At 43.1% G+C, this 27,502-nt stretch overlaps 1 protein-coding gene across 1 annotated transcript; it reads left to right on the forward strand.

Moving 5' to 3' along the window:
- The first annotated feature begins 1,782 nt into the window (after positions 1 to 1,782).
- ANP32B (acidic nuclear phosphoprotein 32 family member B) lies at positions 1,783 to 25,813 on the forward strand. Its single transcript, XM_052644783.1, has 7 exons — positions 1,783 to 2,149; positions 11,572 to 11,721; positions 14,676 to 14,798; positions 20,112 to 20,301; positions 22,959 to 23,083; positions 24,337 to 24,412; positions 25,351 to 25,813. Exons 1-7 carry the CDS (start codon positions 2,096 to 2,098, stop codon positions 25,416 to 25,418), a joined length of 786 nt encoding a protein of 261 aa, XP_052500743.1. The 5' UTR covers positions 1,783 to 2,095; the 3' UTR covers positions 25,419 to 25,813.
- The last annotated feature ends 1,689 nt before the right edge of the window (positions 25,814 to 27,502 follow it).

The following is a 27,502-nucleotide window of genomic DNA, read 5'->3' on the forward strand; positions in this document are numbered from 1 at the left end:
GTTATAGCTCTTAGGCAAATCAGTGTTACAGCTCTATTTTATTTAGAAGATAGCAGGAGAGGCCATCCTCGAAGCGTGAGGGCATGCGAACCCAAAGACTTGAAGAGAAGACAGGGGAGGAGTGTGTGGGGGAAGAGAGGGAGAGGAAGGGAGGGAGGGAGGGAGAGAAAGTTGGCTTCTCCTTTTATGTTTTTGCCTCCACCTGGGCCTGCGCTATGCAAATTGCGCTTAGCCAGGAGAGCTGTTCTACCTGAAGTCTTCACTCTGGTCCTCAGACCTTCCTTGTTTTTTTAGCCACTGCCATTTTGGACTCCTTTTCCCTATTCTACCTACCTAACAGTCCCCCCTCAAGAGATGGGAGGCCCAATTCTTTGGGAATAGGGGCATCGAGGTCTTTCTGGCTACTTCCTGCTGAAATGGGATGGCGAGGGGTATTGGGCCTCCCCCTCTTGCTAGTCTCAAGCCTCAGAGTCCTTATAGCAGTGTCCATCTAAGGGTGTGTGATATTTTCCGTGGTCGGCTGTAGTTTTATATCTTTGTTGAACTGGCACTGCATGTTGTAGCTTGTTGACCTTAACTGGAGGTCTTCTGGGATCTGAGACTGGGCCACGTGAGCTTTCTGCTGAGTTTGTTTTTCACTGTCCCGGTTTCCAGTACGATGGGCCTTCCCCTGCACTGGATTTTCTTCACCTTCCGCCTCTACCATGGAAGCTTCGCTGAATTGGGCTCCTGCTGTGCCTGGCCTCTTCCGCGTGGAGGTTGTTTCAGCCAGGTTATATCCGAGTCACAGCACCATAGATGTCTCGCGAGTGTATGTTCCCTGGTTCTTCGTCTCATCACAACGAAGATTTGGAGCGACAGACATTAAAGCCCTCGGCGCATCACAACTCATGGGTCTTGGACAAACAGTGTTAGAGCTTTTAGGCAAATCAGTGTTACAGCTCTATTTTATTTAGAAGATAGCAGGAGAGTCCATACTCCAAGCGTGAGGGCATGCGAACCCAAAGACTTGAAGAGAAGACAGTGGAGGAGCGTGTGGGGGAGGGGGGGGGGTAGAGAGAAAGACCGCACGCACGCGGGAGAGAAAGAGAGAAGCCTATATTTAAATGTTAGAAAACCCAGGGAGATCCTCCAGGACTGGGGGACTCTCGGCTCCTCTGTGGTTTGGGCAAGCGACCCGGGCTACCCAGTCCCGCCAGCTGCGAAGGTCGACTCCGCCCGGTGCCACGCGGTGCAGCACCAGACCGCAGCGCTCCAGCCGCCGACTGGGGTCTTCGCAGCACTTTCAGACCCATCCGCCCAAACAGACGCGGGGCTCGGGAGGCTGGCCGCACACGGTGCGGAGGCGCGGAAGGTGAACCCGAAAGCCCTTGTCCCACGCTCTCTACACCTTTCTCGCCTTCGCGGGTGTCGGGCTGGCCTGGTCGAGTCTTCGAGGAAGAACTTGGTCTTAGGGACCCCCAAAGCCGGGCAGTAATTTACTGCCCCCAACCCTCCCAGCAAACGTCCAAGCGAGGGGGTGGAGACCCGCCTCCGGACGCGTGGAGGAGGGACCCCCACGGTCTCAACTCGGCGGCAGGCGGGGAAGCCCCCAGGCGGGTCTTACATCAGCCACCCCACGTACGATCGGAGGGCGGGAGTAAGTCGCTCCAGTCCCCGGGGCTGCGCCTTTCTCCCTCTCCCACCCCCAGCCTCCGCCCCTCCCGCCGCGCCTCTTCCCCGCCCCGTCCTTGGTGCACAGCGGCTGCCGAGCCGAGCGGCGCCGCGCGGGGCCGAGTCGAGCCGAGCAGCCACCCGCGCCGCGTCGCCGGTTTAAGCGCAGTGCGGGGCCGCGGCCGGGGGCGGCGGTAGTGAGACCAGAGCTGCGCTCCAGCCCCCTTTTCCCTCCATGGTTTCTCTCCGCTCCCGCGAGTAACTTGGCTCCGGGGGCTCCGCTCGCCTGCCCGCACGCCGCCCGCCACCCAGGACCGCGCCGTCGGCCTGTGCCTCGAGCAGACCCCTTCCGACGGCCCTCGCTGCGCAGGCTGGGACGCCTCTCCCCCCTCCGCCCCCGCCGCGGAAAGTTAAGTTTGAAGAGGGGGGAAGAGAGAGAAACATGGACATGAAGAGGAGGATCCACCTGGAGCTGAGGAACCGGACCCCGGCAGCTGTAAGCAGACCCCTTCGGGCGCCCTCTTCCCCCGATGACTTGCATGTAATGGTGGCCACCTGCGGGGCCCGGACCGCGGGTCTGCCGGCCCCGGCGCGGGGAAGAGCGCAGCTCGCGGGCTCGGACGGGGAAGGCGGGCGGGCGATGAGGGGGGAGCCAGCGCGCGGGGATTAACTCTTTGGCGCCCGCGGGTGCCCGCGGCCGTCCGGGGAAGGCAGTGGGGTAGGGGAAAGCAAACTTTGAGCTCCTCGCCCGCCGGGGTCCTTTCCCTGAGGAGCGCGTGTGCGTGTGGCCGGCAGCGAGGGAGGGAGGAGGGGATTGTGTAACGCTGGGAGCCATGTTTGCAGCCTCCCGGGATGCGCGGCCGGGCGGAGGTCGGGCCTGCCGAGGAGCCGCGCGGCCAGCCGGAGCCGGGCCCGCTGCGGGCCAGGTTGGGCTCCGCGGGCCCCAGGCCGGCGGGGGAAGGGGCTCGGGGTGGGGTGGGGAGGGAGGGTCTCCTCAGGCCAGGCCTCGCGGTTGGCGCCGGCCGGACTCGGGCAGGGGCCGAAGAGCAAGTAGGGGGCTCCTCGCCTCTACGGGGGACGGGAAGCCCCCTCGGGCGCCAGGGGGCTTGAGCGGGTGCGGCTGGGCGCGCGCGGAGCGGGGGAGGGGCGAGTCCGGGCGGCGTAGGTGGCGCAACCGCCGCCCCTCCCCGGGCTAAGTTTGAAAAAAGGACGCGGTTCCCGCCATTTTTCAAGCCTAAAAATAAAACTTTCTCCCCCATTTCTCTCGCTCCCTTTTCGCCCCCCGGCCTTCCGCGGTCCCAGCCTCCCAAGGCGGGCGTCGCTCGGCCGAGCCGGCTGTTGTGGCGTAGACGGCTTCTCCCTCCCCCCCGCGCCGCGGCGGCGGAGTCCGGGGGCCCCTGCCCGGGAGGCTGGCCCCTCGGTGTGGGCGGGCGGCGGCTCCTCGCGTCAGCCCGGGCGCGCCACGAGCCGACACAGCGCCATGTTGGCTAGCACTCGTCTCCCTCCGCCGCGTGAGCCAACATGCTGGCTCGGCCTGCCAGGCCCCGCTCGTCTGTCCCGGCGGTGGCTGTGGGCCGCCGCTCGCCGGGCCGAGCTTGCGGCTTGTTTGGCGCCCGCCTCGCCAGGGCTCTGCTCGTTCTGGCGGCAGCTGCGCGCTCCGGCCGCCGCCGACTCATCTCTTGGGCGCACTGCCGTCCCCTCCCCCCTTCTTAAAAGGGCAACGCCAGGCGGCCGCCTCCGCCCGAGTCGGGCGTCTAGGGGGTACTGACGGGTTTCGGCTGGGCTCGCGGGCCGGGAGGCCTCTGCCCCCGCACGTGCTACAGGCCGTCGACCGAGGCCAGCACTCGCCTGCCGCGGCGGGTGGGCCTTTTAAGAACCGTCTTTCTTCTCTTCCCCGGGCCCTCCTCGCGAACTAGAGCAGCTTCCTGCGGCGCTCGCCGGGGGGCCGCGCCTCTGCCAAACCCCCTTTTCGGGTGAGTGGCGTCCTCTGTTCCTAGGGCAGCCCAAGGGAAGTCCTTCCATCTCCGCTCGGGCTGACGATGGGCTCGCTTCGTGCAACCGGAGAGTTGTGGGTAACAAGTTGCCCACTTGTGGAGATTTGTCAACCCGACCTTCCCTTGTGCGCACGAGGTTTTGAATCCGAGGTCCCCACAAATGAAGTGTGGGGTTGTGGCACCTCGTGGCCTCCCCACTCGACCCTGGAGGACCTCGAGGGGTGAGCGTCTCGACTCGGTCCTCCGAGTTTCAAGGTTGAGGTTTGACCACGGTCGTCCCCTCCGTCCATCAGTCAGACATTTTGTTTCGGCCACGTGCTAGTATCCTGAACTGTTAAGCTTCTTCACATCGTAAAACTTGCAGAATTGTGATCTCATTTTGAGGCGTTGTTAATTTAAGATGTTTGAATTATTACTGCGTAGTTCCAAGTCAGTAGAATATGGAGGTATTTGATTTAGCCAAATTTCCAAAAGAAAATACACAAGAACCTTCACAGTGCCTTAAAACGTGAAAAAAAAAAAAAAGAAAACCATTTGAATTCTTCAAGTGTGCATAAAGCACTGTTAAAATACTCAGCTAAGAGCACCGTTGTTCCTTCTGGGAAACACAATTGGGCTGGTCGTATATGGATTTTTTTGAATTTGAAATAACTAATTACTGCTTTTGAAAATACATATACATGTGCATGTGTTAATTTCTCAAGAAATCAACTTAAGCCTTGCCCTTTTGCCAAAAACAGCTTAAAGTGGTGTGGCTATTTAACTTTAAAGGTTAATTTGTCAGTTGCACTGCTCACATATCAGGTACTCAAGCCACAAGTGACTGTTGGCTACCTTATTGGACTTCACTCTCCTACTGTAATCCACTGGTTTTATTAAATAAATACTTGTGTACCAACAGTGTGGCAGGGCCTGGAAAAGCAGTGTGAACAAGGCAGAGAGCAGCCTCTTCCCTCCTGAAGCCTCAGAACCCGTTGGGGCCCGTTGCATTGTGCAAGTTAGGGGCCTTGGGAGAGTGTCATGGGAGCCAATCAGGATTGTGGGGTAAGAATGGCTCCCCTAGGGACTTAAGGGAGACTGAGTAAGCCTTAGATTTTTTAAAACATCAATTTAAAAATGTTTTTTGCACAAAAGCATCACCCTTAAGGTAAGTGAGAAGTTACAAAATGATTCTGTCAGCTAGTCACGTGGCTCCATGTCTTGTGGAGCCAGCTGTTAGAGTAGGCTTGACCTCTGGGATCCTGTAGACTCTTTTCATCTGGAAAAAGAGGAAGAATTCTGTCTCTTGTAAACCTATTGGCTTAGGACAAGAGGCTCTTAAATGCACATCAGTATATTCCTTGGTTGACCTTGATGTCATCGAGTGAGATAAAAGACTGTGGAGGGTAAGTGGAGTTTGATCTGCAGTGTTTTTGTTTGAAGATCAGATGAGCTTTTTTTTCCTATGAGTACGGCTTCTTTGTTTTAATTTTTTTATTTGGAAGTTTGAAGATGACCCTGGTAACACTTTACTGTCTTGTGTTCTTTAACTAAAATACATAAGACAGACCAAGAGAATAGGTTCCATTTCACCTGTTACTAACAGGTGTGCTGTTTACCTAAGGGAGTGACTCATAAAGAAGTACATAATTGAGTTTTATCTGAGTCCAAAACACCTCTTTATATCAGAAGTTTGTTCTCATAGTGCAAAAATGGCTTAAAATGGCATTATAAAGTAATCTTCAAAAAGAATAGTGATCAGTATTTTAAAATACAGGCAAAGGGTAAGAATTATTTTATATAAAATATTGGTGTCGTCAGTTGTTTCATTGAGAGCAAATTGTATAGCACTAGAACATACCAGGTACACCACAGAAATTGATTGGTACTGTCAGAAGTGGAAGGAGACACATGCAGTAATGAGATATTGATACAGTCTGTATCTAGATCTGGAATTTAGATATATTCCAGAATTGGAGGAAAAATGTCTTTATGTGAGGCTATCATTTTCCTATTATGCCAGACATGCACCTCATTAACAATGAATCTAGGGACATCTGTCCTTGATCTTCCAGTCTGTTCAGAGTTAGAAAGTCATGCAGTTACTGTGGTTTACAGTCTGTGCGCCTGGTGGGAACACTGGTAGCCTGTATGCTAAACTGAGACATTTCATATTCCACAAATAAGCATACTTTTTCCTTAGTCCCAAGATACTGACAAAAATATTTTTTTAATACATAATGTGAGGGAACTTCCCTGATGGTCCAGTGGTTAATACTCCATGCTTCCAATGCAGGGAGCATGGGTTTGAACCCTGGTCAGGGAACTAGATCCTGCATGCCACATGGCAGTGGCCTTTTAAAGAAAAAAAAATCTATAACATGGGAAAAACCTTTCCCCCAACTTTTGGCATTTATTGTGTCTGTCGTGATTTTAAACTCAAGGGCTTATTCAGATTTGCTGCATAGCAGCCAATTGGATTCTTTTTCTTGTATTATATAGAATATATATTTCTTGTATTCTTTAGTTTACAGCTTCATTGAATGAAAAATTAGATACAGATAAGCTAAAAAAAATAGATATAGGTTAAAAACCTAAAAAAAAAAAAAAAAAAACCAACAGGAATCTCACACACACGCATTCTACCAACAAGATATTCTGGTACAGTCCACAGGAAAAGTTTTTTCCGAACTTGGATCTTGCTATTAGTGAATATAATATCTTGTTAAAGTATAGTAAACATTTATCTTGCATTGTTAATGTCTACACAGATCATAATTTAACCATCCTCATTAGGTGGTTAGAAAGTTTTTTGCTGTTTTAATTAGTATTGTAATAAACATTTTGTAATGTGAATCTCTGCCAAATTGCTTTTTAGAATGATTCTCTTTTTTACCTACCCAGTAGTAGGATGAGTGTTTCCTTCCTTCATATAGGCAGTTTTGCCACTCAAACATATTTCAGTACTACTAATGTTCTATTGTCATTTTGCAGACATTCTTTTTAAAATAGTAGCAGGGTGGAAGGTCTGAAGGTTGTTTAACTCAGAAGGATGGGAATTGTCCAGGGTGGCAAGAGTTACTTTCCATGTGTTTGGATTATTTCACTCACTAAATAATTGATAACTTAATGATCTTTAATTCTCCAGATTGTCTTTCCCCCTCTTAATAACTGTTGTAACTGATAATTGGGGAAGGTCACTCCAAGAGTAGCTAGGTAGCTCGTTCAGTAAAGAACCTGCCTGCAGTGCCGGAGACGCGGGTTTGATCCCTTGGTCAGGAAGATCCCCTGGAGAAGGAATCGGCAACCCACTCCAGTATTCTTGCTTGGGAAATCCCATGGACAGAGGAGCCTGGTGGGTTACAATCCATGGGCTCCCAAGAGTCAGACACAACTTATCGACTAAACCACCACCAGCCAAGGAAATAGGAAATGAGACTAAGTGGGGAGGATGAAAGGAAAATTCCTTGATCTCCTCTGTGGCTCCTAGCCCCAATCTCTGTAATTTGGCTACCATGTATTTCAAATTTTTCATGGGAAAACTAGAGTATTAGCTTTGCTGATAGCTATAGAAAACTTAACAAGTTGCATAGGAAATAGTGTGGATTTTTGTTTTTAATTCTTAAGTGTTTACCTTAAATTCGTGTTTGAGGAAAAAGAACTAATTTAGTTGGAAAATAAGGGATGAGGAAGAGTGAATTTGGCCCCCAAAGTTGTCATGTATCTTCGAGCAGAAGACCAAATAACTGTGCCTTGGATCAGATAGTGGTAAGTGGTACACACAGATGTACAAGTGCCTGCCAACATTCCCTCCTGGGAGGGTTTGGGACATAAGGAAAACTAGGGCTGTTTATCCTTGATTCGAACCTCTCTTATTCTCAGTCTGTATCAGGAGGCAGTGACGACATATGTCCCCCATCCTCTACAGCCTCCCTTGAAAGGTATTCTCGATCCTGTCACACTCAGGAAGGACTTCAGGGAGAGGGAAGGCCTAATCTCATATGCTGGTGACATAATGCCTGAGAACAGACACCTTTTCCCCAAAGTCCTGTTTAGAACTTCAGGCTGGCTAGAAGGGTGCTTATGGCAGGCTTTCCAGGCCTGTCATCCTTGGGCACAGCCCTAAGTGAACCCTCCTTTGGTCTCTGCTTTCTGCAGTAATTTCCACTCTGCTGTGTGCTTTTTTGTGGCTCATCTTCTTGCTGTGACTCTGGACTTTGTTCTGGGGTTAACACATTTTTTTTTACTACATCCTTAGCCTTGCTGGAAAAGTTCAGAGACATGACTTAACTGCTGAGCCATACAGCCCTTCCCTGTAACTCACCCCAATAAATTGTTTCCTCCTACTCATGGAGGAAATTAAAGGTCTCAGGTATGTATTCCCTGACTTCTTTTCACTCCCCACTTGTAAACTTACCAGCTCCTTTTCTTAATCCTATCTCTTCTCCATCCTCAAGAGAGTGGAATGACATCTCATTTTTAATCTGTCTCTTTTATGATTTGTTGTAAACAAATGAGTTTGTTTACTGATTACCTTTTTATGACTTGTCTGCTTTTTTGTCAGTATTTCTTTTGGGGTATTTGTTTTTTTTCCTCAGGGTAAAACCAATATGCTCAAGAGAAAGGTAACTATATGCATATACCTAGAATTTCCATATATCAAGAAAGGTAGCAGAAAAATCTTGAGAGAGGTTGATTGTCATTTTAAGGTAAAGAACTTGTAACTCAAAAGATTCTGATATTTGTTTTTTCACCTAGCAATAGATTGTGAGGAGATAATTCTTATTACAAAAGAAATTTCATATAAAAAGATAGCATTGCACTATTTATAATAGGGGAAGTTGGGAAACATGTTCAGTAGGGAGTATGGTAATGTATTTTACATCATACCTTTTAATTTCTTTAGCCATTAAAAAGTATAGTTGTTAATTAAGTAATATTGTTCATGTTACTGTATTTAAAATATACAAAGATTGAAAAAAAACCCACAATATTAAGTGACAAATAGCAACATGCTTTGCGTGTGATCATGCCTATCATCAGAAAGTAGTTTCTATATCCAGGTTTCCTGTTTCATCATTTCCTCAGTCCCCTACAATCCTGACACAAGCTCCTATGCCAGTTTTTCTGTGTTTGACTGTTGTAAATACTCTTTCATATTGGAATATCCAGTTCAGTTGCTCAGTTGTGTCCAACTCTGCGATTCCATGAACCGCAGCACGCCAGGCCTCCCTGACCATCACCAACTCCCAGAATATTATGGTAACTAAAATAGGCATGACCCTGCCATCGTGATGCTTGATGAAATTTAAAATCTAGCACTGACTCTTTTTAACCTTAATTTTTTTTAATAGATCAATAATCTCATTGTAAAAGCGTTAGATAAGATTATGGAAAAGTTCTCAGGACAGTCACTTTTACTCCCTGAGAAGAATATAAGAAAGTGAATGTGTGACAGGTTACATAAATGAAAACATTTTATGTATTCATCCCCCAGTGTCTCCTGGAGATGTCTCTCCTTGATGGACAAATTACCTAATTTTTTAAATCTCCCCCTTGCCCCAGTAACTTCTTATGCCTAATTTCATAAGCCTTTCTACGTGTTTGAAACTAATGCTTCACCTTTGGGTACTACCACTACTAATTCTTCTCAAGTTTCCTTTGCAGGATCCCCAGGATTCCATCCTTGGTTCTCTTTGTAGGAATTCCATCCTTCCGCTACTCTCTGCTCTGATTACTTCCAAATACAGAACTTAAACCTTGAACTCCAAATTCTCTTGTCCAACTCCTTGGGGTGATACTTTGACCTGGACTTTTCATGAGAACCTTAAACTTGATATCCTTTGTAGTATTCATTACATACCTGCTCCCCTCTCTGTGCCCGAAGCTGTTCCTTCTTATTTCCATCCAGTTGCATAGTTCCCATTTCTTTAAACCAGAACCTTAATTCCTCTCCATCTTCTTTCAGACCCAACAATTCAGTTTGCAGATTTGGACCACTTTAACATCTTTTTTCCCCTACCAGTTTCTCTTTCTTGATTCCTATTCTGCTGTTTGCTTCAGCAGACTTGTTCTCTTTGACTCTAATTAAAGTGGAATTTTACCAGTTGAGAAAAACGTCCAAGAGGTGATTTCACCCATGAGCTGGGAGGCAAAATGGCCATCTAAATTGCTCCTTATTTGGCTTTTGGCATATTGGTGTCATTCTGTATAACATTTTTGGATTCTTTGTCAGATATAGTCATAGAAAACCCCCAAATCAAATGGAAACATTTAGTTATATTGCAATATACCGCTTAGGTTGGTGGGTAGTTACAGTTGGCTTTTTTTTTTTTAATGATTTGTTGGTTTTCCTTTTTTTTAATGCAAAAGAGATACATGTTTGTAGAAGATTTAGCACAGGCAGGAATAAAATAAGTCACAAAGGTCCTTGTCATTCTGCTACACCTTTTCTCAGAGGTTATTTTCTCAGCTTTCACTGTGTCTAAAGCACTACTTTCTACAACAGTTCTACTTCACCTTGAGGAAACTGAGGCACAGATAGGTTAAGTGACTTGCCTAAGGTCACAGAGGTTGTAAATGGCAGGGCTAGAAATTGACCCTAAGCATCTGTCTCTGGTGCCCAGCTCTCCTCAGTTTACCTTAAGTTTTCAGATAGGCTAATTTTTATCAGAAGAGGGGAAGACTGTCCATAAAGAGAAAAGTGGAAGGAAGAGAAGAAAGAAACAAAAAGGTGTAATGGGCCTGTGTGCATCTTGAGAGCAAGGCTTCTGAAGAGGAAGTAGAGTAATAGCGAGTGAGAAGTTGTGGCGTTGTGGGTATCCCTGACTCTCTTAAATCTGTTTCCTTCTCTTTAATTGGGGGCAGGGGGGTATGGTGGTAAAAAGAATAATGAGTTAATTCTCCATAAATGTTAGCAATTACTAGAGTAGTATCTTTGAATTTTGTATGGGAGGATAAAGATACTCCTATTTTCATTTTAGAGCTATCAGCATCTCATACATGTTTGATTGCTCATTAATGCCATTAAATGTGTTAGATTCACTGCAAGAATGCCTTTGGCAGTTAAAACTTATTTGCATCCGTGTAAATTTATCAAAACGTGTTTAAAACTGGGAAGTGTCAGAGTCAACCACAGAGCAAGAATGGCAATAGAGATTAGCATGGTAGATATTTACACAGTAGACTTTATTAAATAATCAGTATTCAGAATTTTCACATGTGATACTCTTGGATGGGTTTGAATTCTGAATTTCAGGACCTCTAAAGGAGGAGATTTTGTGGCCTGAAAAAGGAATCTAATAGCTAACTGTTCTCTTCCCTAGAAATATCTTTTTTACATAAATAAAACAAAATGATCTTGGTTTTGAATTAAAGAGTTCTTGCATCTTGGTCTTTTCTTAGTGTCAAGATAATCTTAGTAAGGATTAATAAGACCAGAGGTAGAAGTGTTAGTCCAGAAACCTGTAACCACAATCTTTTAGTGACCTTGCTGGAAAAGTGAAGTTTTCGTTCTCTTGTGTCAGTCTCCTGGGCCTTGTGGGCTAAAGGAGTTTATGGGTGGGATGGACCAAGAAGGGGGTGGGTATTTTCTCCTGTACTTGTAGTTAAAGCGCCTCTTGGAACAGACTTGGGAAAAGGGCTAAGGGGTGGGGGGGTATTGTTTCTTCACTTAACATCTTAAGAGCTGTAGTTTCTGTCTGGAAAGTAGAGTTAAAATCTTTATTTGTAACCATGGTGTGACATTTCACCCTTGATATCTATTAGATTATTGTTATTAAAGGCTTAATCATTTTTTTCATTTATTTATAACTGATCTGGGTCTAAGTAGAGGCTGCCCCTATATGTGAGTGATTTGTTGGGTATTTATGGTTGGAGGTTTTGCATTGTTCTTTGTTTTCTGTATGTTTTTTAAAGCTTTTCTTCCCTGCTTTGTCACCCACAGGTTCGAGAACTTGTCCTGGACAATTGCAAATCAAATGATGGGAAAATTGAGGGCTTAACAGCTGAATTTGTGAACTTAGAGTTCCTCAGTTTAATAAATGTAGGCTTGATTTCAGTTTCAAATCTTCCCAAACTACCTAAATTGAAAAAGGTAAGTGCTTTTTCTTTTAACAATAGAAGAGAACCATTCTGGGGAAGGGAAAAATAAACAATTCTATCTGTAAGGAAGCATTTAGTGTAGGAGAGACCACATGGCCTTTGTAACTGGGCAGATCTGGAACTCACCATTCCATCCAGCTCTATCATTTCCCTGATGATGAATCTTCTAAGACTCAGTTTCCTCACCCGTAAACTGGTAATACCACCTGATCTTGCAGAATTGCTATGATGTTTGGAAATAATACATGTTGGATGCTCAATAAATAGTTATGATGAATAATTTAGTACTCAATAATTGTTATGGATTTGTTGCTATAATGTAACTACATTTTGTTTTTAGTATGCTCTGGTTTAGGAACCATGGGTTCCTCCTGCTTTTCATGTTTAATGTTGATTAAGGGAAGATTTAAGTAAAGACCTTTCAGATTTGTAGCCTATGATATTTCAGATCCATTATGTAATTCTTAATGACTAGGGAATTTAAAATGTGTTGTGACTGACTGAGAATCCATTTAAACAAAACTGCTATATTTCCCTTGCCTAGTTAATGGTCCATTGTTAGGGCTTTATTGGTCTAATTATAAACCAGTCACTATCCTGTCTAACACTGTCCACCCACCCCCCTGCCCACAAATAGCCACACACACCCATCCCTGCCACGCACCAAGAAAAAAAAATTCTCAAGAAAAATGTTTTTTTGTGTCTTTGCACGTTAACCTGTCACATAGCCTCTGCCAGAACTGAAAGAAACTAAAGATCTTCTAGCCTTGTTTATAGGCACAGACCCAGCAGTAGACCCAGACAGGTACAGTAATTTCCCTAAAGCCACCCACAGAAGCGGTTTAGTACTAGAGCCAAAACTAGAACCATCTCTCTTATTTGCTAACCCACTACCTTTTCCATTACATATGAAAATGTGTGTGGTCTTGGCGGTGTTGCAGAATTCTCCACTGTTTACCTAATCTCTTTATTAGGGAGTTTAAGTTGAAGCTTCATCTAAGAAAGATACACATAGAAAACCGAAATGAAATTTAGGCAACAGATAGGTAGGCTGTTCCTATATGCTTGCTTGAATCTTGAGAGGGACTTGTTTTTTGGTTAAATACATGAATTAAAATCCAGAAGTGCTATGTGTTTTAAATGCTTAGGCAGTCCTCATGAGTTTCAGGGCAAGTCTGCTATTAAAAAGAATTCTGTTAAATTTGTAAATTCCTTTTCTTTTTTCTGATAGGTATCTGCTTTTAGAGGTTCAAGTGTAATCCATTTTTGTTTATGTAGATTGTCATGACATTGGAAACTCTGTTGGCATTTTACCCTGTATCTCCATAAACTTGATACTAGCAGATCCCTACAAGGTGTTCTGTGTTCTCTTCTGCTTTTCTAGCACCCTGGTACATTGTCCTGAATTACCGTGGTCTCTGTACTGTCATACTTAATTCAGAAAGCCACAAGAAGCAGGTTCTGAAAGAAATGTCACGAGTTTCCTAAATTACACATTGATTTCATTTCAAAACAAATATGCCACTAAATGTTTTGGCAGATTGCCTTGTTATCTCTCCTCCCTAAGATACTCATGTTGAAAGGTTGTGAATATTATATATGTCGATATTCCAACCACCCAAGAGAAATTTTAGGTATTTTACTGGACTGCCCATCAGAACGGGAAAAAAAAAGTATTGAAATGTTGTATTTTTCTCTTCTGAAATGCTTAAAAACACCTAAACAGACTTCTTGTCTTTAAAAGTCTTCCTTTCAGTGAATATTTAAGATTTTAAGAGTTCTGCTCTGCATCGTATACTCATTTCATTGCATGCCAGACTAAATTACAGAAGTTTTCATTCTATTCTAGGTACCTAGTATAGGGAGGAGCACACTGAAGCTAGGCTCCCAGCTGCAAAGCATAGGCTCACCACTGTAACAGCTGTGTAATCTTGGGCATGTTGCATGGTCTGTTCTTAGTTCATTTTCCTCATCTGTAAATGGGGGTAATAATTCTACTTACCCATAGGGTGATTGTGAGATCAAATGAGTTCATGGATTTCTAGTTCTTCGAGCAATGCTGTAAGTACTTGGGTACTTAACACTGAAGTACTATGTAAGGATTAGATACAGTTACCATTGTTGTTGGCAGTTAAAGTAGAAATTGAAACCAGCTGTCTGGCCTTAGTTCTCTCATCTGCGAAATAGAGTTTGAAGTAGATGCTCTCAACGGGCTTTACTTTTCCAGGCTCCAATTTCTTTCCCTGTAATATTCGATGGTGAAGGCTCATTCCTTTGTTGGCATACCACTTACCACTCAACTTGACCTGCAGCAAAGAAATTAGAATTCTTGTAAAGGCTAGTGATAGATCTGTAAGAAGTGTCCTCTGGGGAACTGGTTTCCCCAGCCCTGAAGCTATTGCCCCATTCCCTTTCTTGAAGTCACGGAACTTCTTTAAAGGCTTGTACCATTCCTGTAGCCTTCAGGGCAGCATTCCGTGGTGGCTTCCAGATGTAGAACCCCATGGCAAGTCAGCACTGTATAGAAACAGATGAGGTTTCAAGTGGGCATCACGAGTTTTGCTTGACACAGAGAATAGCTGCTTAGAATGCATTTACCTTTCCTGGCACATATAGCCTATGGCAACTTCACAAAGAATTCTAATTTGTTTTGACCCACTTCTTAGGTTACAAAATGTATTCATTGATGTTAGGGGCCAAACTGTTAAAATTGGCAGCTGATTAAGAGAATGCAACTCTCTCATCCTTACGTGTCTCTCCTTCTCTGAAGTGTTCCTAGGATCTGTAATTTGGGCTTAATCAAACAAAATGAACATACGTGCCCTAATAAAAAAGAGGTCATTTGATCTTGGTAAGTGTTTTGAGAACTGTCTTTGTTATTTCTAACACTTTAGTGATACTTGTTTCTCTGTGTGTTTGTGTGCTGTGTGGGTTTTCTCTTAACAGCTTGAGCTCAGTGACAATAGAATCTGTGGAGGTCTGGATATGTTAGCAGAAAAACTTCCAAATCTTACACATCTAAACTTAAGTGGAAATAAACTGAAAGATATCAGCACCCTGGAACCTTTGGTAAGTAATTGAGAATTTGGAAACCAGGACTTATTGGTCATTTTCATTTTCATATTTTTTTATTGTGAGGGAAATAACTGGAAATAATAATTGAGAAGGTGGTGGTTTTTTAATAATACTTTTTATAGAAGGAGTCCAGAGTAAAAGATCAGAACCTTTAGTTACATGTGTTCCTGTGACTTTCTCCCTCCCTGTTAATTGTGGCCGCTAACTTCAAAGGGGAATTCTTTTCTTTTTTGTTCTTTTTAAATGTCATATATTGACTATAGCCTTAAACATTTATCTTAAAAAATTTTCCCCAGACTGGCCGGGCTATTCTATACTTTTATAGAAAAGGCTGTCTATATTGGGTTGGGCATCTGATCTGCTGGAACAGGCCAAAGGCAGCTCCAGTGAGTTTTAGGTCTTCTGATTCACAATTTTGAGCTCCAGCTGGCTCTCTTTGCATGGGAACCCCCAAATTCTCCTCCTCTTACATGCTGGGATAAATTATGGAAAGTTACATTTAAGTGCCAGTTGGGTTATAGACTTTGTTGTGTGACCTTGGGCAAGTTGCTTCTTCTCTCTGGGCCTCAGTTTCCTCCCTTAAGAAGCAGGAAGGATAGTGATCCCTGCCTTACTTACCTCACTTTAGGAGTTCTGAGAATAAGGTAATGTACTTACTTTGTGAAGCTGTGCTGATGGGGGTCTAGTTAAGTGGAAGTTATAGTGACCAGAAAAGAGCTTACGAAGCAATGCTGGGGGCCTGTTGCTCTCCTTTGCTCCAGGAATTTTGCCTCCCCCTTTTTTCCCCCTGTTATAGGTACACTCAGATACTTGGGCTCCTTCCTTTCTCACTAGTTCTGTTTTCTTCCCAGTTAATGGCGGGTGGGGGGATGGCCCCACAGACTCTTTCCTTTTGATGCCACCTGGAAATTCCTATGATTTCAAGATTGTTAACTGACTTTTTCCCCTAAACACAACATTCTATTCACAGACATAGAATTCAATTTTAATGAGGCTGATGAAACTCAGACTTGTTTCATATCACCCAAAGAAGCCTGTGGCAGCTCTCTTTTTTTTCTGTTTTACGTAAAGTCAGTATTTCCATTGGAGTTAACTTGTGGACCTTAATTGGGAGAGGGGCTAGTCAGGAGATAGGAGCTGTCTTTCAGGATCCAGCAGAGCAGAACTCAAGAGGAGACGGCATCCTTCTGCTGTCTCTTATCTTTTCTGACATCACAATATATTAAGATATTTGAACTTCTTATCATTTGCATAGAATATTGATATTTCAAGGGAAGATAAGAGTTAAATTATGACTTCCTTTAATGAAGATTTCCTGATGGAACTAATAGAGTTTTTTTCTCTCCTAATCAGTAATCGAGGCTGTATTCCAGTGTAAATTTAATCACTGTTTACCAAGACCCTTTGTTTTTATGTTTCGTTAAGTGGACCGCATTTAGCTCATTTCTCATAAATGTTGGGAGCTTGTTGCTCACCTTTACTCCATTTTTTGCCCCTTTTTTTCTATTAGGTACACTCAGACACCTGGGCTTCTTCCTTTTTCACTGTTGTTTTCCTCCGAGTCAATTCCCATTTCTTGTGTATAAGCAGACTTTTATTGCAGTTTTCCTTATTCAGAGATGTTAACATTTGCCCTTTGTATCCTCATGTAATGCAGAGCAGAGAGAATGTCATTTTAGAAATGAGGAGACTGCATTTAATTACACAGCAGCTTTAGAATAAATGGTGAGCAGGAATTCAAGTCCAAGGCCATTCTTTCCACTGCCCTTGGAACCTGTTCTCTTTTTAACCTGTAAATTTACTCCATACCCCAAAAGATCTAAACTGGAATTTCCAGTGTTAAATTAAGCCCTGATGGTCTCCCTTCGGTCCCATGGGCTATACTAAACCTTTGTTGTGTGTTTAATGACAGCCCTGTCAATTCACAGTAACTGTAAGCATAGGAACCCCTTTTCCCTAGAACAGAGTACCAGGCCATACCTTTCCATGCTAGATCACTGGCCATGGCCTAATTCTCATGGCAACCTTAGTCTTCTTTGATGTTTCATCAGAAGCTTTTATCAGTGTCCTAGCATTCAGAGGCAGAGCAGAAGCAAACATTGTGTAGGAATCGTTTGCATGAGTGTTCCTGACCTGATAAGTGATTTATATAGTAGGACCCTTTGGCAGTGAAAGTCTTAATCCCCTGAAACAGTGAAATATGAGAAATAATCATTATATAATATTTACCATTTTTGGAGGATCTACTGTGTGCCATACATGATGGTGGATGCTTTATGTACGTTATCCATTAATAATCTTCAACATTTCTACAAAACGGATAGAAATAACATGGCCCTTATTTCACACATGAGGAAGCTGAGGCTTAGGAGAGGCTGAATCCCTTGTCCAGAGTCACATACTTGGCCTGCCAGTGACAGAGCCATGGCACCGCACACCCAGGACTGTCTGGGGAAGGCAGAGCTCCTGCTATTCTCCTGAACGTGCTGTTCCAATTCCTGGGGGTGCTAGGTGGGTCTCCTGAAGTTATAACTTCAGGATAAATAAAACTGTAGGAGGAGGTGAAGGGGGGAAGTGTTGGGTCCATTTTAACTTCTGAAAGTGTTCTTCAGTGGGGAAAACACCATCTCATCCTCATCAACCACATGCATTTTGAACACCGTCTACGTTGAGCCCAGTTCTTACAGTCAATGCAATGATTGTAAATGCCTCTGCTTACTACAGGGACATTAATCGAGAGACAAAGAAGGCATCAATTCAAACTTCCTTGGACACCTTTTTTAAGAGACCTGGGCCATCCAAACCATCCCCCAAAGCCCTTCTAAATTCTAAGAAGGCAAGCAAAATTATTGTTAATAAAATGTTTACTGTTTATTATGGCTAGCCTATTAGTTTTAGGCCAAATTTCTGAAGTGGTAGAGTTGTGATTTTTTTTTTAAAGCAGTATTTACATATTACATTGGGATCCTGAGTAATCTGTGTGTAGTGTATTTGGGGTCTTAAAGCACAATTTTAGAGCTTTAAAGTTCTAGAGTACTCCAGTTATTTGGGGTTTTGTTGTTTATTTGGTTTCACTTCATTTCTAGCATACTGTTCGACACGTCCAGGTTATTCATAATGGTTCTGTTCTGTAGAAGTAGCAAAAAGTGTTATAGATTCAGAGTTTCAGAAACTGGAAAACCTTGGAGGCCCTGTGTGCTAGGCTAGTCAAAGGAGTTAGAAAACGGGCTTGGAACACTGTTGAGCATGATCAGGAGTTGTATGTATTTTTGCACGTCCATTCCTAGGAAATAGTGTTGACCAGTAAATGGCTTGTTCCTTTGAGTGAAGAATTTTATACTGAGCCTCTGTGGGAAAGCTACCAGATTTACTCATGGTTCTATCTTAAGGGGTATAGTGGCAACATATTTGTGAAGAGAAAAGTTTCCCCAGTTACCTGGTGTGCTATTTCAGCATTTTTTTCCTCTTTGGCAAGAAGTCATACCTGGACTTCTGGGGCTCAGGCTGTCCAGTAGGGAGCCTATTCTGAAAGCTACATGTTTCTAAAAGTCATTCTCCCTACAATTAGGACTGGGGACAACTTTCTTAAGACTTCAGGTACTAACTTAATAAGCACATTATTGGATCCACAAACTCTTGGATAACTGCACATTGGTGTTTTGAGGAATACATTTTCCTGCTGCTATAACCCTGTTCTGTGTTCCCTGCCTGGCTCTGTGTTCCCAAGGGCTGTTCAGTGAGAAGAAAGCCAGTGTGGGAACCTTTTTGATAAGGAATATGAAGGTTTGTGAGTGCAGGGGTCAGCAACCCTTGCCACTACAGGACCAGGTAGTAGGTCTTCTAGGCTTTGTAGGCCGTATGGTGTCACAACTTCTCCACTTTGCCGTTTTAAACATAAGAAGCCGTACGTAATACATAAACAAGTGAGCGTGCTGTGTTCCAGTAAGACTTAGTTTACAAACACAAGAGGCAGGCCAGAGTGGGTCAGCCAACTGTCATTTGCCAAGGTCGGCTTTAGAGCAAAGATTTTTAAGTCATTTTGTAACTCCCAGCAATTACACAGATACTTCAAGTCCTGAAGACAGAGTTTTGTTTGATTTCTGTGTCTTCCCAGGTGCTTGTGAACGTTGAAGTAGATTTCCCAATAAAGCATCAGTCTTTCAATAACATTTATTTTTTGCAATTTACTTCATAAAGAGATCCTCTTAGTAATATTTAGAGAATGCCAACCTTTTTGTATTGACTCGGAGCCATTAAAAAATTAAGTTTATGAATCCATATATCTGTGTTCCCCACCCCCACTCCCTATTTTAAAAGGCACCAAGCCATATAGTTGTCCCCATTTTGTGTTTACTGTATCAGTTTGCTCCTTTGTTTCCTCCCTGTGAGGGTCTGTTGTCACTTTCTGTTGCTATCTGCTTACTTGCCTGTGATACTACCTCTGCCCTCCTGATCTCTTAATTCACCCTTAATCAAAACTTAATAGACCTGGTATTGAAATACTATATACTGAGGTAATAACAAATGATCTGAGTAGAATACACAGATATTTTCCTATCAGTCTGGCTGCTCAGAAAACTTCCTGGGCCAAGTTTTTAGATCTTAACTATTTTAGATAATGAAACAGGTTTCAAACAAATGAAGTATTGCAACAAAACTTTAAGGTATGGTAAAATCAGAAGAATTTTGTATCAGGAAGGTCTGGTAATAGTATCAGTCTTTGCCCCCAAAACAAAAAAAAAAGACAAGAGTGTAAAGTTTCTCTACTTTCTAAGTTTCAACTCTGAGTTCCCCTTGTTTTCCCCCAGCTTGCATTAACTCCTGTCTTCCCGGAAAATACTTACATCCCCACACCTTGTGCTTTATTTTGTTCCGTTCTCGAGTGTTTTGCATCTGTGTCCCCAAGTAGAAATGTCAGGGACCTTGATGCTGACTGAATTGGTATGACTGAGAAAAATGTTTCCCCTATTATCCTACCACCCCAAAAGTACTGATTACTTGATAACCCAGCATGGTCTTATTGGTCATTTGATTACTCAAGTCTCTGATTTGCCTCATACTGTATTAATTCATAATGCCAAAAGGAAACAGTTCTCTGAGAGGATAGAGGTAGAAGGGAAGACTAGTTAAAAATCTAGTGACCAGTCATAAAGGTTGCGATGGACTTGAGATGTTTTCCTATGTACAAGGCTGAATAGGTAGTAGCTTATTGAATTCAGAGCCTAGAATTTTACCTCTTTAGGAGATGGTTTTTGTTGCTTATGTTCCTTTGGTTTAGGAGGTATGTTTCTTGATCCTTTTCTTCAGAAAAAGTTGGAATGTCTAAAGAGCCTGGATCTGTTTAACTGTGAGGTTACTAACCTGAATGACTACCGAGAGAGTGTCTTCAAGCTCCTGCCCCAGCTGACCTATCTGGATGGCTATGACCGAGAGGATCGTGAAGCCCCAGATTCAGATGCCGAGGTGGATGGTGTGGATGAAGAAGAGGATGATGAAGGTGAGTCAGGGCACTGAACGCTCTTGCTAGCAAGAAAAATAATCCATGCACATAGGCCTTCTGTTAAATTTGGGGTTCTTAGGACGTTGAATCTGCCTGCAATGCAGGAGATCCAGGTTCAGTCCCTGGGTCGGGAAGATCCACTGGAGAAGGAAATGGCAACCCACTCCAGTATTCTTGCCTGGAGTTTCCTATGGACAGAGGAGCCTGGCAGGCTACAGTCCATGGTATTGCAAGAGTCGGACATGACTTAGTGACTAAACTACCAGGACTTTGAAGTCTTCAAATGATTCAAAATAGACAATGGTTTGTTAGCTAATTAGTTTTGAATTTGGATCCTAGAGATCATAAACTGTGCTCCAACCCATTGAAGTGGTTTATGGTTTACTAGAAGGACCATTGCCTCAAGCCTCTTGCCTTTCTCCTAGCAGTTCCCCTTTCTTGACTACTGCCTATTTATCCTTGCCATCTCACCTTTGTCAGCACTTCCGGGAAGCATTTTGTGACGCTGGAGTTCCTGTGTATGCCCGAGCATTCCCTCGCTTACCTTTCTCATACACTTGTTGCTCTGCTATTCTTGTCTGTTCTGACTTTGCTGTGATTATCTTCTTATCTGTTTATTCACAGGCCCTTGCACTTAGTGGGTACTTCATACATGATTTTTATATTCAAATATAAATATCTTTCCTACTTTGGATATATAGCTAGAGTTTTAAAAGGTAATGATTTGAAAGCACTGTATGTTGAATTCCATTTTCTCTTTGATAAAGGAGATAATCTCTGGCTATAAAATGGAATTAGAATGTACTTTTTACTTTTGACATTTGATCAAGGTTTTTCATCCTGTTACCTTTAAGAATCTTAATATATTTTGTACCCAAACTAATCCTCCTGCTTAGCTTGTGCTTTCCTTACACAGTGACTTATTTAGTAAGAGTCACTCTTAGGATAAAGGTTTTTCACCTGAGAGGCTTAGAGGAAGCAGAACTATTAGTTATGACATCAGTCAGCATGAAGAAAATTTACTTTCCTAGTATTCCTCATGTTGCTGGAATTCTCAGTATTACTATATTTGAAGTATTAGTTTTGATATCTCTTTAAAGATAGAAGTTTATAAGGCAGAAATAATCAAGAAAAATGAAGAACACCATCAGGAACCTTGGTTACAATCAGTGGCATAGTACTCAGGAAACATTTTACAGTTTTGTTTTGCAGCAGATTTGAGACAAGGCAAAAAGACATGGGATGTTAGATGGTAAAGTGAACAGGACACTGAATAGGATGCTTCAGCTTGTTCCAAATGTTCATTTCACTTAGTGCCTTCACTGCTGGTTCTCTGTTTCTCTTACAAATCAGTCTGGTATCTATTTAAGTTCACCATAAATGGGTAGAGCAGCCACTTGTATGCAGAAACCTGAAGGGTGAAAGGCAATTCTTAAGAGCAGGATCAGTCAGGTGAGTATTTGAGAGTTTCCTGCATGCCAGGCTGTAGGAAATAGTTTTAAGAAGAAACAAACATGGTTCCTGTCCCCTTGGAGCTTACTGTTTATGCTGCTGCTGCTGCTAAGTCGCTTCAGTCGTGTCCGACTCTGTGCGACCCCGTAGACGGCAGCCCACCAGGCTCCCCCGTCCCTGGGATTCTCCAGGCAAGATCACTGGAGTGGGTTGCCATTTCCTTCTCCAATGCATGAAAGTGAAGTCGCTTAGTTGTGTCCTGACTCTGTGCGACCCCATGGACTGCAGCCTACCAGGCTCCTCTGTCCATGGGATTTTCCAGGCAAGAGTACTGGAGTGGGGTGCCATTGCCTTCTCCAGAAATGTTAAGCAATCATAATAAATAATCATAAGTGAGCAAAGTGTGTGGTAATGGAGAAGGACCCAGGTACTTGTATGAGAGCATATGAGTTGAGATTGTGGATCTGGCATGAGGAAGTGATGTTTAACTGAGACTTGAAGGCTGAGCCAGTGTTAGTCATACAGGAACGAAAGGGAAGAGGCAGGAGAAAGCACAGTGAGCTCCAGGACCTGGAGAGGTAAGAACTGCTTGACTAGGGGCCTGCACCAAATGCAGTAAAGATACAGGACACGGGTGCCTGGCCACCACCACTATCCCCATCGTGGAGTTGTTATGGGTGTTCTCCAGGTTCCTGATTTGCACAGCTGGTTTGTGGTGGAATGGGTTAACGTCAGAGAAGGAGGTTGGTGAGGGTTTTTTGGTTGTTTGGGGTTTTTGTGACTTTGTACTATGGAGAATTCGAGACACAGACAAAGGTAGAAATAACAGTAAAACTATTATGTTCCCATTACTGAGTTTCAGCTGTGATTGCTTCATGCCTGATCTTATTTTATACACATACACTCCTACCCACTTCTCCCCTCCCTTATTTTGAAGCAAATTCTAGACACTGTATCATTTCATCAGTAAGTATTATAATGTACATAGGACTCCTGGCCTCTGGATTTTATGGATCTCAGGTCAGAAGAACTGAGCCTCAGCAGCTTTTGAGGAAAGAGGTGACTGTGGTTCATGGTTTTTGCTGGTACTGGTGTGGCCCAGCATTTGTCCATGGGCCAACCCACAGCTCTCTGCCACCTCAGTAGGTATACCTTGTGAGACACACAGGGTGTTTGATGTGTTCCTTTTGGACTGTTTTCAGAAGGAGAAGATGAGGATAAGGAGGAGGATGAAGATGGTGAGGAAGAAGAGTTTGATGATGAAGAGGATGATGATGAAGACGAAGATGTAGAAGGGGAAGAGGATGAAGATGAAGTCAGTGGGGAGGTCAGTGCACCTCTTGGCTGCCCTGCTTCTCTCTCGTAATTAAAATGTGGGTTGTTTAAAAAAGAAAAGTCTTCTGAAGAAATTAGTATACTTGTAAATAGACTAATAGTGGTCTGACTAATTTAGCTTTTGTCCCCCTTTTAGTAAATATTAATAATAAATGGAATACTTACTGAGTGCTAAACTAGACAGTGCTTGGCTCTGCAGAGTAAGTTTTGACCCTTTAACTTTGGGAGGCAGTAACAAGTTGAGTATTCATTCATTAGGGTGAGAAAGCTGGGAACATTGAGAACTGATGAGATGTCCTTCCTTTTGTTGTATTGAAATGAAAGGTATCTTTACCAAGTCTAAACTTCTTGTATATCCAGCTTAATGAAATAAATACATTAGGTACCTTCTGTGATAAACAGTTAAGGATGCAAAGTTGAATAAAAATGTGGTCATACTCTGAAGGAGCAGGGAAAGGGGTCTAATTTATGGGATACGTAGTAATAACAGAATCTCTGAGGAGCTGAAGAAGAAGCCATAGCTATCCTTCTAACCATAGCAGGATAGGAGAAAGGAGTGACTTTGATCCTAATGGGGATTTGTAAAAACAGGCCAAGAAAATTAGATGTCATAAAAAAAAAATGTTCTTTTATAGTACAAATATAAGACTGAGCATTTGTGTAGTCTTGCAGGTGGCTAATGAAATTAAGTTTCTGAAAGAGCATTTTATTTAAAAAAGGTGGGGGGTGGATATAGAAATATTTGTCCAGGGACTCCTGGTGGTCCAGTGGTTAAGAATCCACCTGCCAGTGCAGAGAACATGGGTTCAGTTCCTGGTCTGGGAAGATCCCACATGCCTGGGAGCAACTAAGCCTCTGCACCATAACTACTGAAGCCCACAAGCTCTGGAGCTCATGCCCCAACAAGAGAAGCCACTCAGTGAGAAACCCGGTGTGCCGCAACTGGAGAAGAAAAGGAAGCTCTATCCAAACCTGCTTTGAAGTTGAAGGTTTTAAACTTAATTCTAGAGTTATCCATTGTAAGTTGTATACTAATGAAAAACGTCTGGCAAATAAAATGCTTTTGAAAAGCAGTTTAAGAAATTTTTTAAAGAAAAACCAGCAGCTCTCAGTATCTTAAATAGATAAAAGTAACATTACAGTTTTCTCCTTGAATGAACTAAGTTTACTGACAATTCTTATTTTTCTTTGTACTTCTCAGCTGGGCAGAATTAATCTAATGGTATGCTGTTTACCATTCTTTAGGAAGAAGAATTTGGACATGATGGAGAAGTTGATGAAGATGATGAAGATGAGGATGAGGACGAAGATGAAGATGAAGGTGGGTTAAGGCATGCTGTTTGGTCCCCCTCAGTTAAAGATCAAGGGAAGTGTTCATTAATACAGAATTTGAAATCATGGAGAAGAAAATAAAATACCTTTGGCCCTGGTGGTCTTCAGAGGCACGGATAAAAGGCCTGTTTGTGTGTGTGTGGCTCATCCCCTGCTCTACAGCAGTTAGTAATGCCTGTGAGGGAAGGAGGCCCTGGCCTCACTCCCTGCATGTTGTGTTTTTAGACCCCATCATTTGTGTTACTGTTAGGCATGAGATTCCTATGTTCAGAATTTATTCATTAAAGAAAAAAATTTTTTTAATTGAAATGTAATCTTTGTAGGATAGATAAATAGCATCGTTCCAGTTTTCCTTTCCCCGCCACAATTAAAACCAAAGAAACCCTTGTTTATTAAAAAGTAGATTTTAACACTTGTGTAAGTTTCAGAGCGCTGGATTGTTTGTTGCACTTGAGTTTATACTTTCCAGCAGCATCTTTGTTCTGTGCTCATCTCAAAACTAAATTTACTTTGGATACAGCAGTGATCCGGGCCTGGTCTCTGCCTTCAGGGAGATTTTAAAAACACAGTTTAGTGCAGATTTAGTTAACTTCATAAAAATAATCATATGAGTTTACTAGTTAAAAAGAACGATATGAAAGTCTCTGTGTCTCAAATACCTAAAGTCTAAGAAATCTCTTAAGTTAATATGAACTATAGTTTGAGGCTTGCCATATTCTAGGCTAAGTACTTTGCACTGGTTCACTTAATCCTCAGAATAACGCTATGGAGTCAATGCCGTTGTCCCCATTTTACTAGTGAGAAAATAGGCTTAAGGAGCTCATCTCCTAACCATTAAATTCATTGTTGTTGCTTCCATTTGCAACAATTAGGCAAACTATATATGCCTTTCCAATTGTCTCAAAGTGAATTTTTGTTCTCGTACAGAAGAGGAAGAAAGCGGGAAAGGTGAAAAGAGGAAGAGAGAAACAGATGATGAAGGAGAAGATGATTAATAAGACCCCAATAACCTGCAAAAAAAAAAGAACTGTTCAGTATTGGTTGGACTGCTGACATGGATTTGGTAGCTTTTTTTTTTTTTTTTAAGAAAAATAAAAGGGTAGCTGTGATACAAACCCCAGGACACCCACCCACCCAAAGAGCCAAAGAATAGTTCCTGTGACATTCCACCTTCCTCCATTTAGTCCCTCTTGGAAATCCACCACCAAGCTTGGGGACTTCACCCCAACAAAATTGTAAGCGTTGTTAGGTTTTTGTGTAAGACTTGCTGTAGCGTGTATAGCTGTGATTGGTGAGTCAACTGTCCGTGGCTACCAGTTACACCAAGATTGTAACAGCATTTTTACTTTCTGTACAACAAAGAAGCTTTGTAAATAAAATCTTAACATTTTGGGTCTGTTTTTTCATGCTTTTCTTTTCAAAGACTTTTTTTTTTTACATTAGGACATTGTGACAACTGGCAAAAAAATATTTTTAAGAATTTAAGTGAAATAAACACATTCCTCTTTGATAAAGCCTAGTTGTATGCTTACATTTGTAAATTAAGACTTTGTAAGCCTATGTTTAAACACACTAAAGAACTGGTTTCTTTGGTGTTTTTTTTTATTGGTGGTTGTTGAGAAATACACAGGTGTGTAGGATCTGTGAGCATTTAAACCTAATCCTCATTCTTGATGACTCTGGGAGTGAATGAGGTAGACTTCTGCAAATGATGTTTGAACTTCAGTGCTGTGGAACCCCCAAAAGGCAGTGAAAAATCACGTTAGGTTCAGATAATAAATGAGTTAAGGAAAGGAGGGCCGTATAACGGAGGAGGGTCCCAGGCGATCTGAATTGTAGCTCTGGCTCTGCTGCTGGTTTCCTGTGGGACCTTACGTTGCCCTCTGGATTACCTCCCAGTCTATAAAAGCGAGGGGGTGTGACCAAGTGGCTTCTGAAAGTCTTTTGCAGCACTGATGGTCTCTGACCCTCACTGACAGGAAGGTCTGAAGGAAAAAATGAGCTTTGTGCTAAGGCTGAAACACGTAGGGGTTGACTGACAGGTGAACAGAGTACGGTTTGTTATCAAGACAGGCGTGCTAAGGAGGAATGACATGTGAAAAGCTCGGCTGGGAGTGGGTAGGCACTGCCTGAGGTCAGCTCAGCTTTTTTTTTTTTTTTTTCCTTCTTTGCAGAAAGAATTTGCTCTCTCACAGATCTTAAAAGGATTTGGAGGAGGAGTAAAATACTCTGCAGTCTGTGTGCAGTGGTTCAATACACGAGTGACTGTGTTGTCAGTAATTTTTGTAAGTGCAAGATCTGAGGATTGTTTTGGTAACTCTTAGCTGTAAGCTCCTGGATGAGTGGGTTTTTACACATGTAAAAGCAATGTTAAAGATTGGAACCTAATCTGAATTTAGTTCTAGCAGAAGTTACATAGTGTCAGTGGAGCCCCCTGATACTGGGAAAGATTGAAGGCAGGAGGAGAAGGGGGCGACAGAGGACGAGATGGTTGAATGGCATCACTGACTCAATGGACATGAGTTTGAGCAAGCTCCCAGGGATGGTGAAGGACAGGGAAGCCTGGCATGCTGTAGTCCATGGGATCACAAAGAGCTGGACATGACTGAGCGACTGAGCAACAACTAGGCTTTAGAGTGGAAGTTGCTTTTTACAAAGGAATATCAGGAAAATCAATTTCTGGTTTGACATTTTCCCCAAACACAAGGTCTTAATCCGTGCCCTATGGCACACCTTCAATACATTATGAAGTGATTTGTACCACCTAAGAGTCCTTAGGTTTTGCGTATATTGTCAAATAACGAACAGTAACTTCGGATGACTTTGTTTTCCTGCTTTTTCAAGTTTATGGAACTTTTTGATATCTTTCAAGCTCCTGGGATATGCCAGGCTCTCCTTGGCTGGGCAAGAGGGAGGGGATTGGGATAGAGACAAGCCAGCCCTTGGATGCTCACCAGAAATGTAAGGAAGAGAAGACACGTGGGAGTGATGCTTACCAAGACTTAGAACAAGTGGTCCAGTAAGAGGGTCAGTCAGAGATAGGAAGGGTAGCTTTCAACTGGGAGGATTAGGGAAGTTC

Source organism: Budorcas taxicolor, chromosome 8 (assembly GCF_023091745.1).
Source record: "Budorcas taxicolor isolate Tak-1 chromosome 8, Takin1.1, whole genome shotgun sequence".
Classification (NCBI taxonomy): domain Eukaryota; kingdom Metazoa; phylum Chordata; class Mammalia; order Artiodactyla; family Bovidae; genus Budorcas; species Budorcas taxicolor.

Excerpts from the sequence above, each read along its gene's own strand:
- ANP32B (XM_052644783.1), top strand. The coding sequence starts at position 2,096 with ATGGACATGAAGAGGAGGATCCACCTGGAGCTGAGGAACCGGACCCCG. Across the intron at positions 11,722-14,675 it reads AACTACCTAAATTGAAAAAG|CTTGAGCTCAGTGACAATAG; the intron begins GTAAGTGCTTTT and ends TTCTCTTAACAG. Across the intron at positions 23,084-24,336 it reads AAGATGAAGTCAGTGGGGAG|GAAGAAGAATTTGGACATGA; the intron begins GTCAGTGCACCT and ends ACCATTCTTTAG.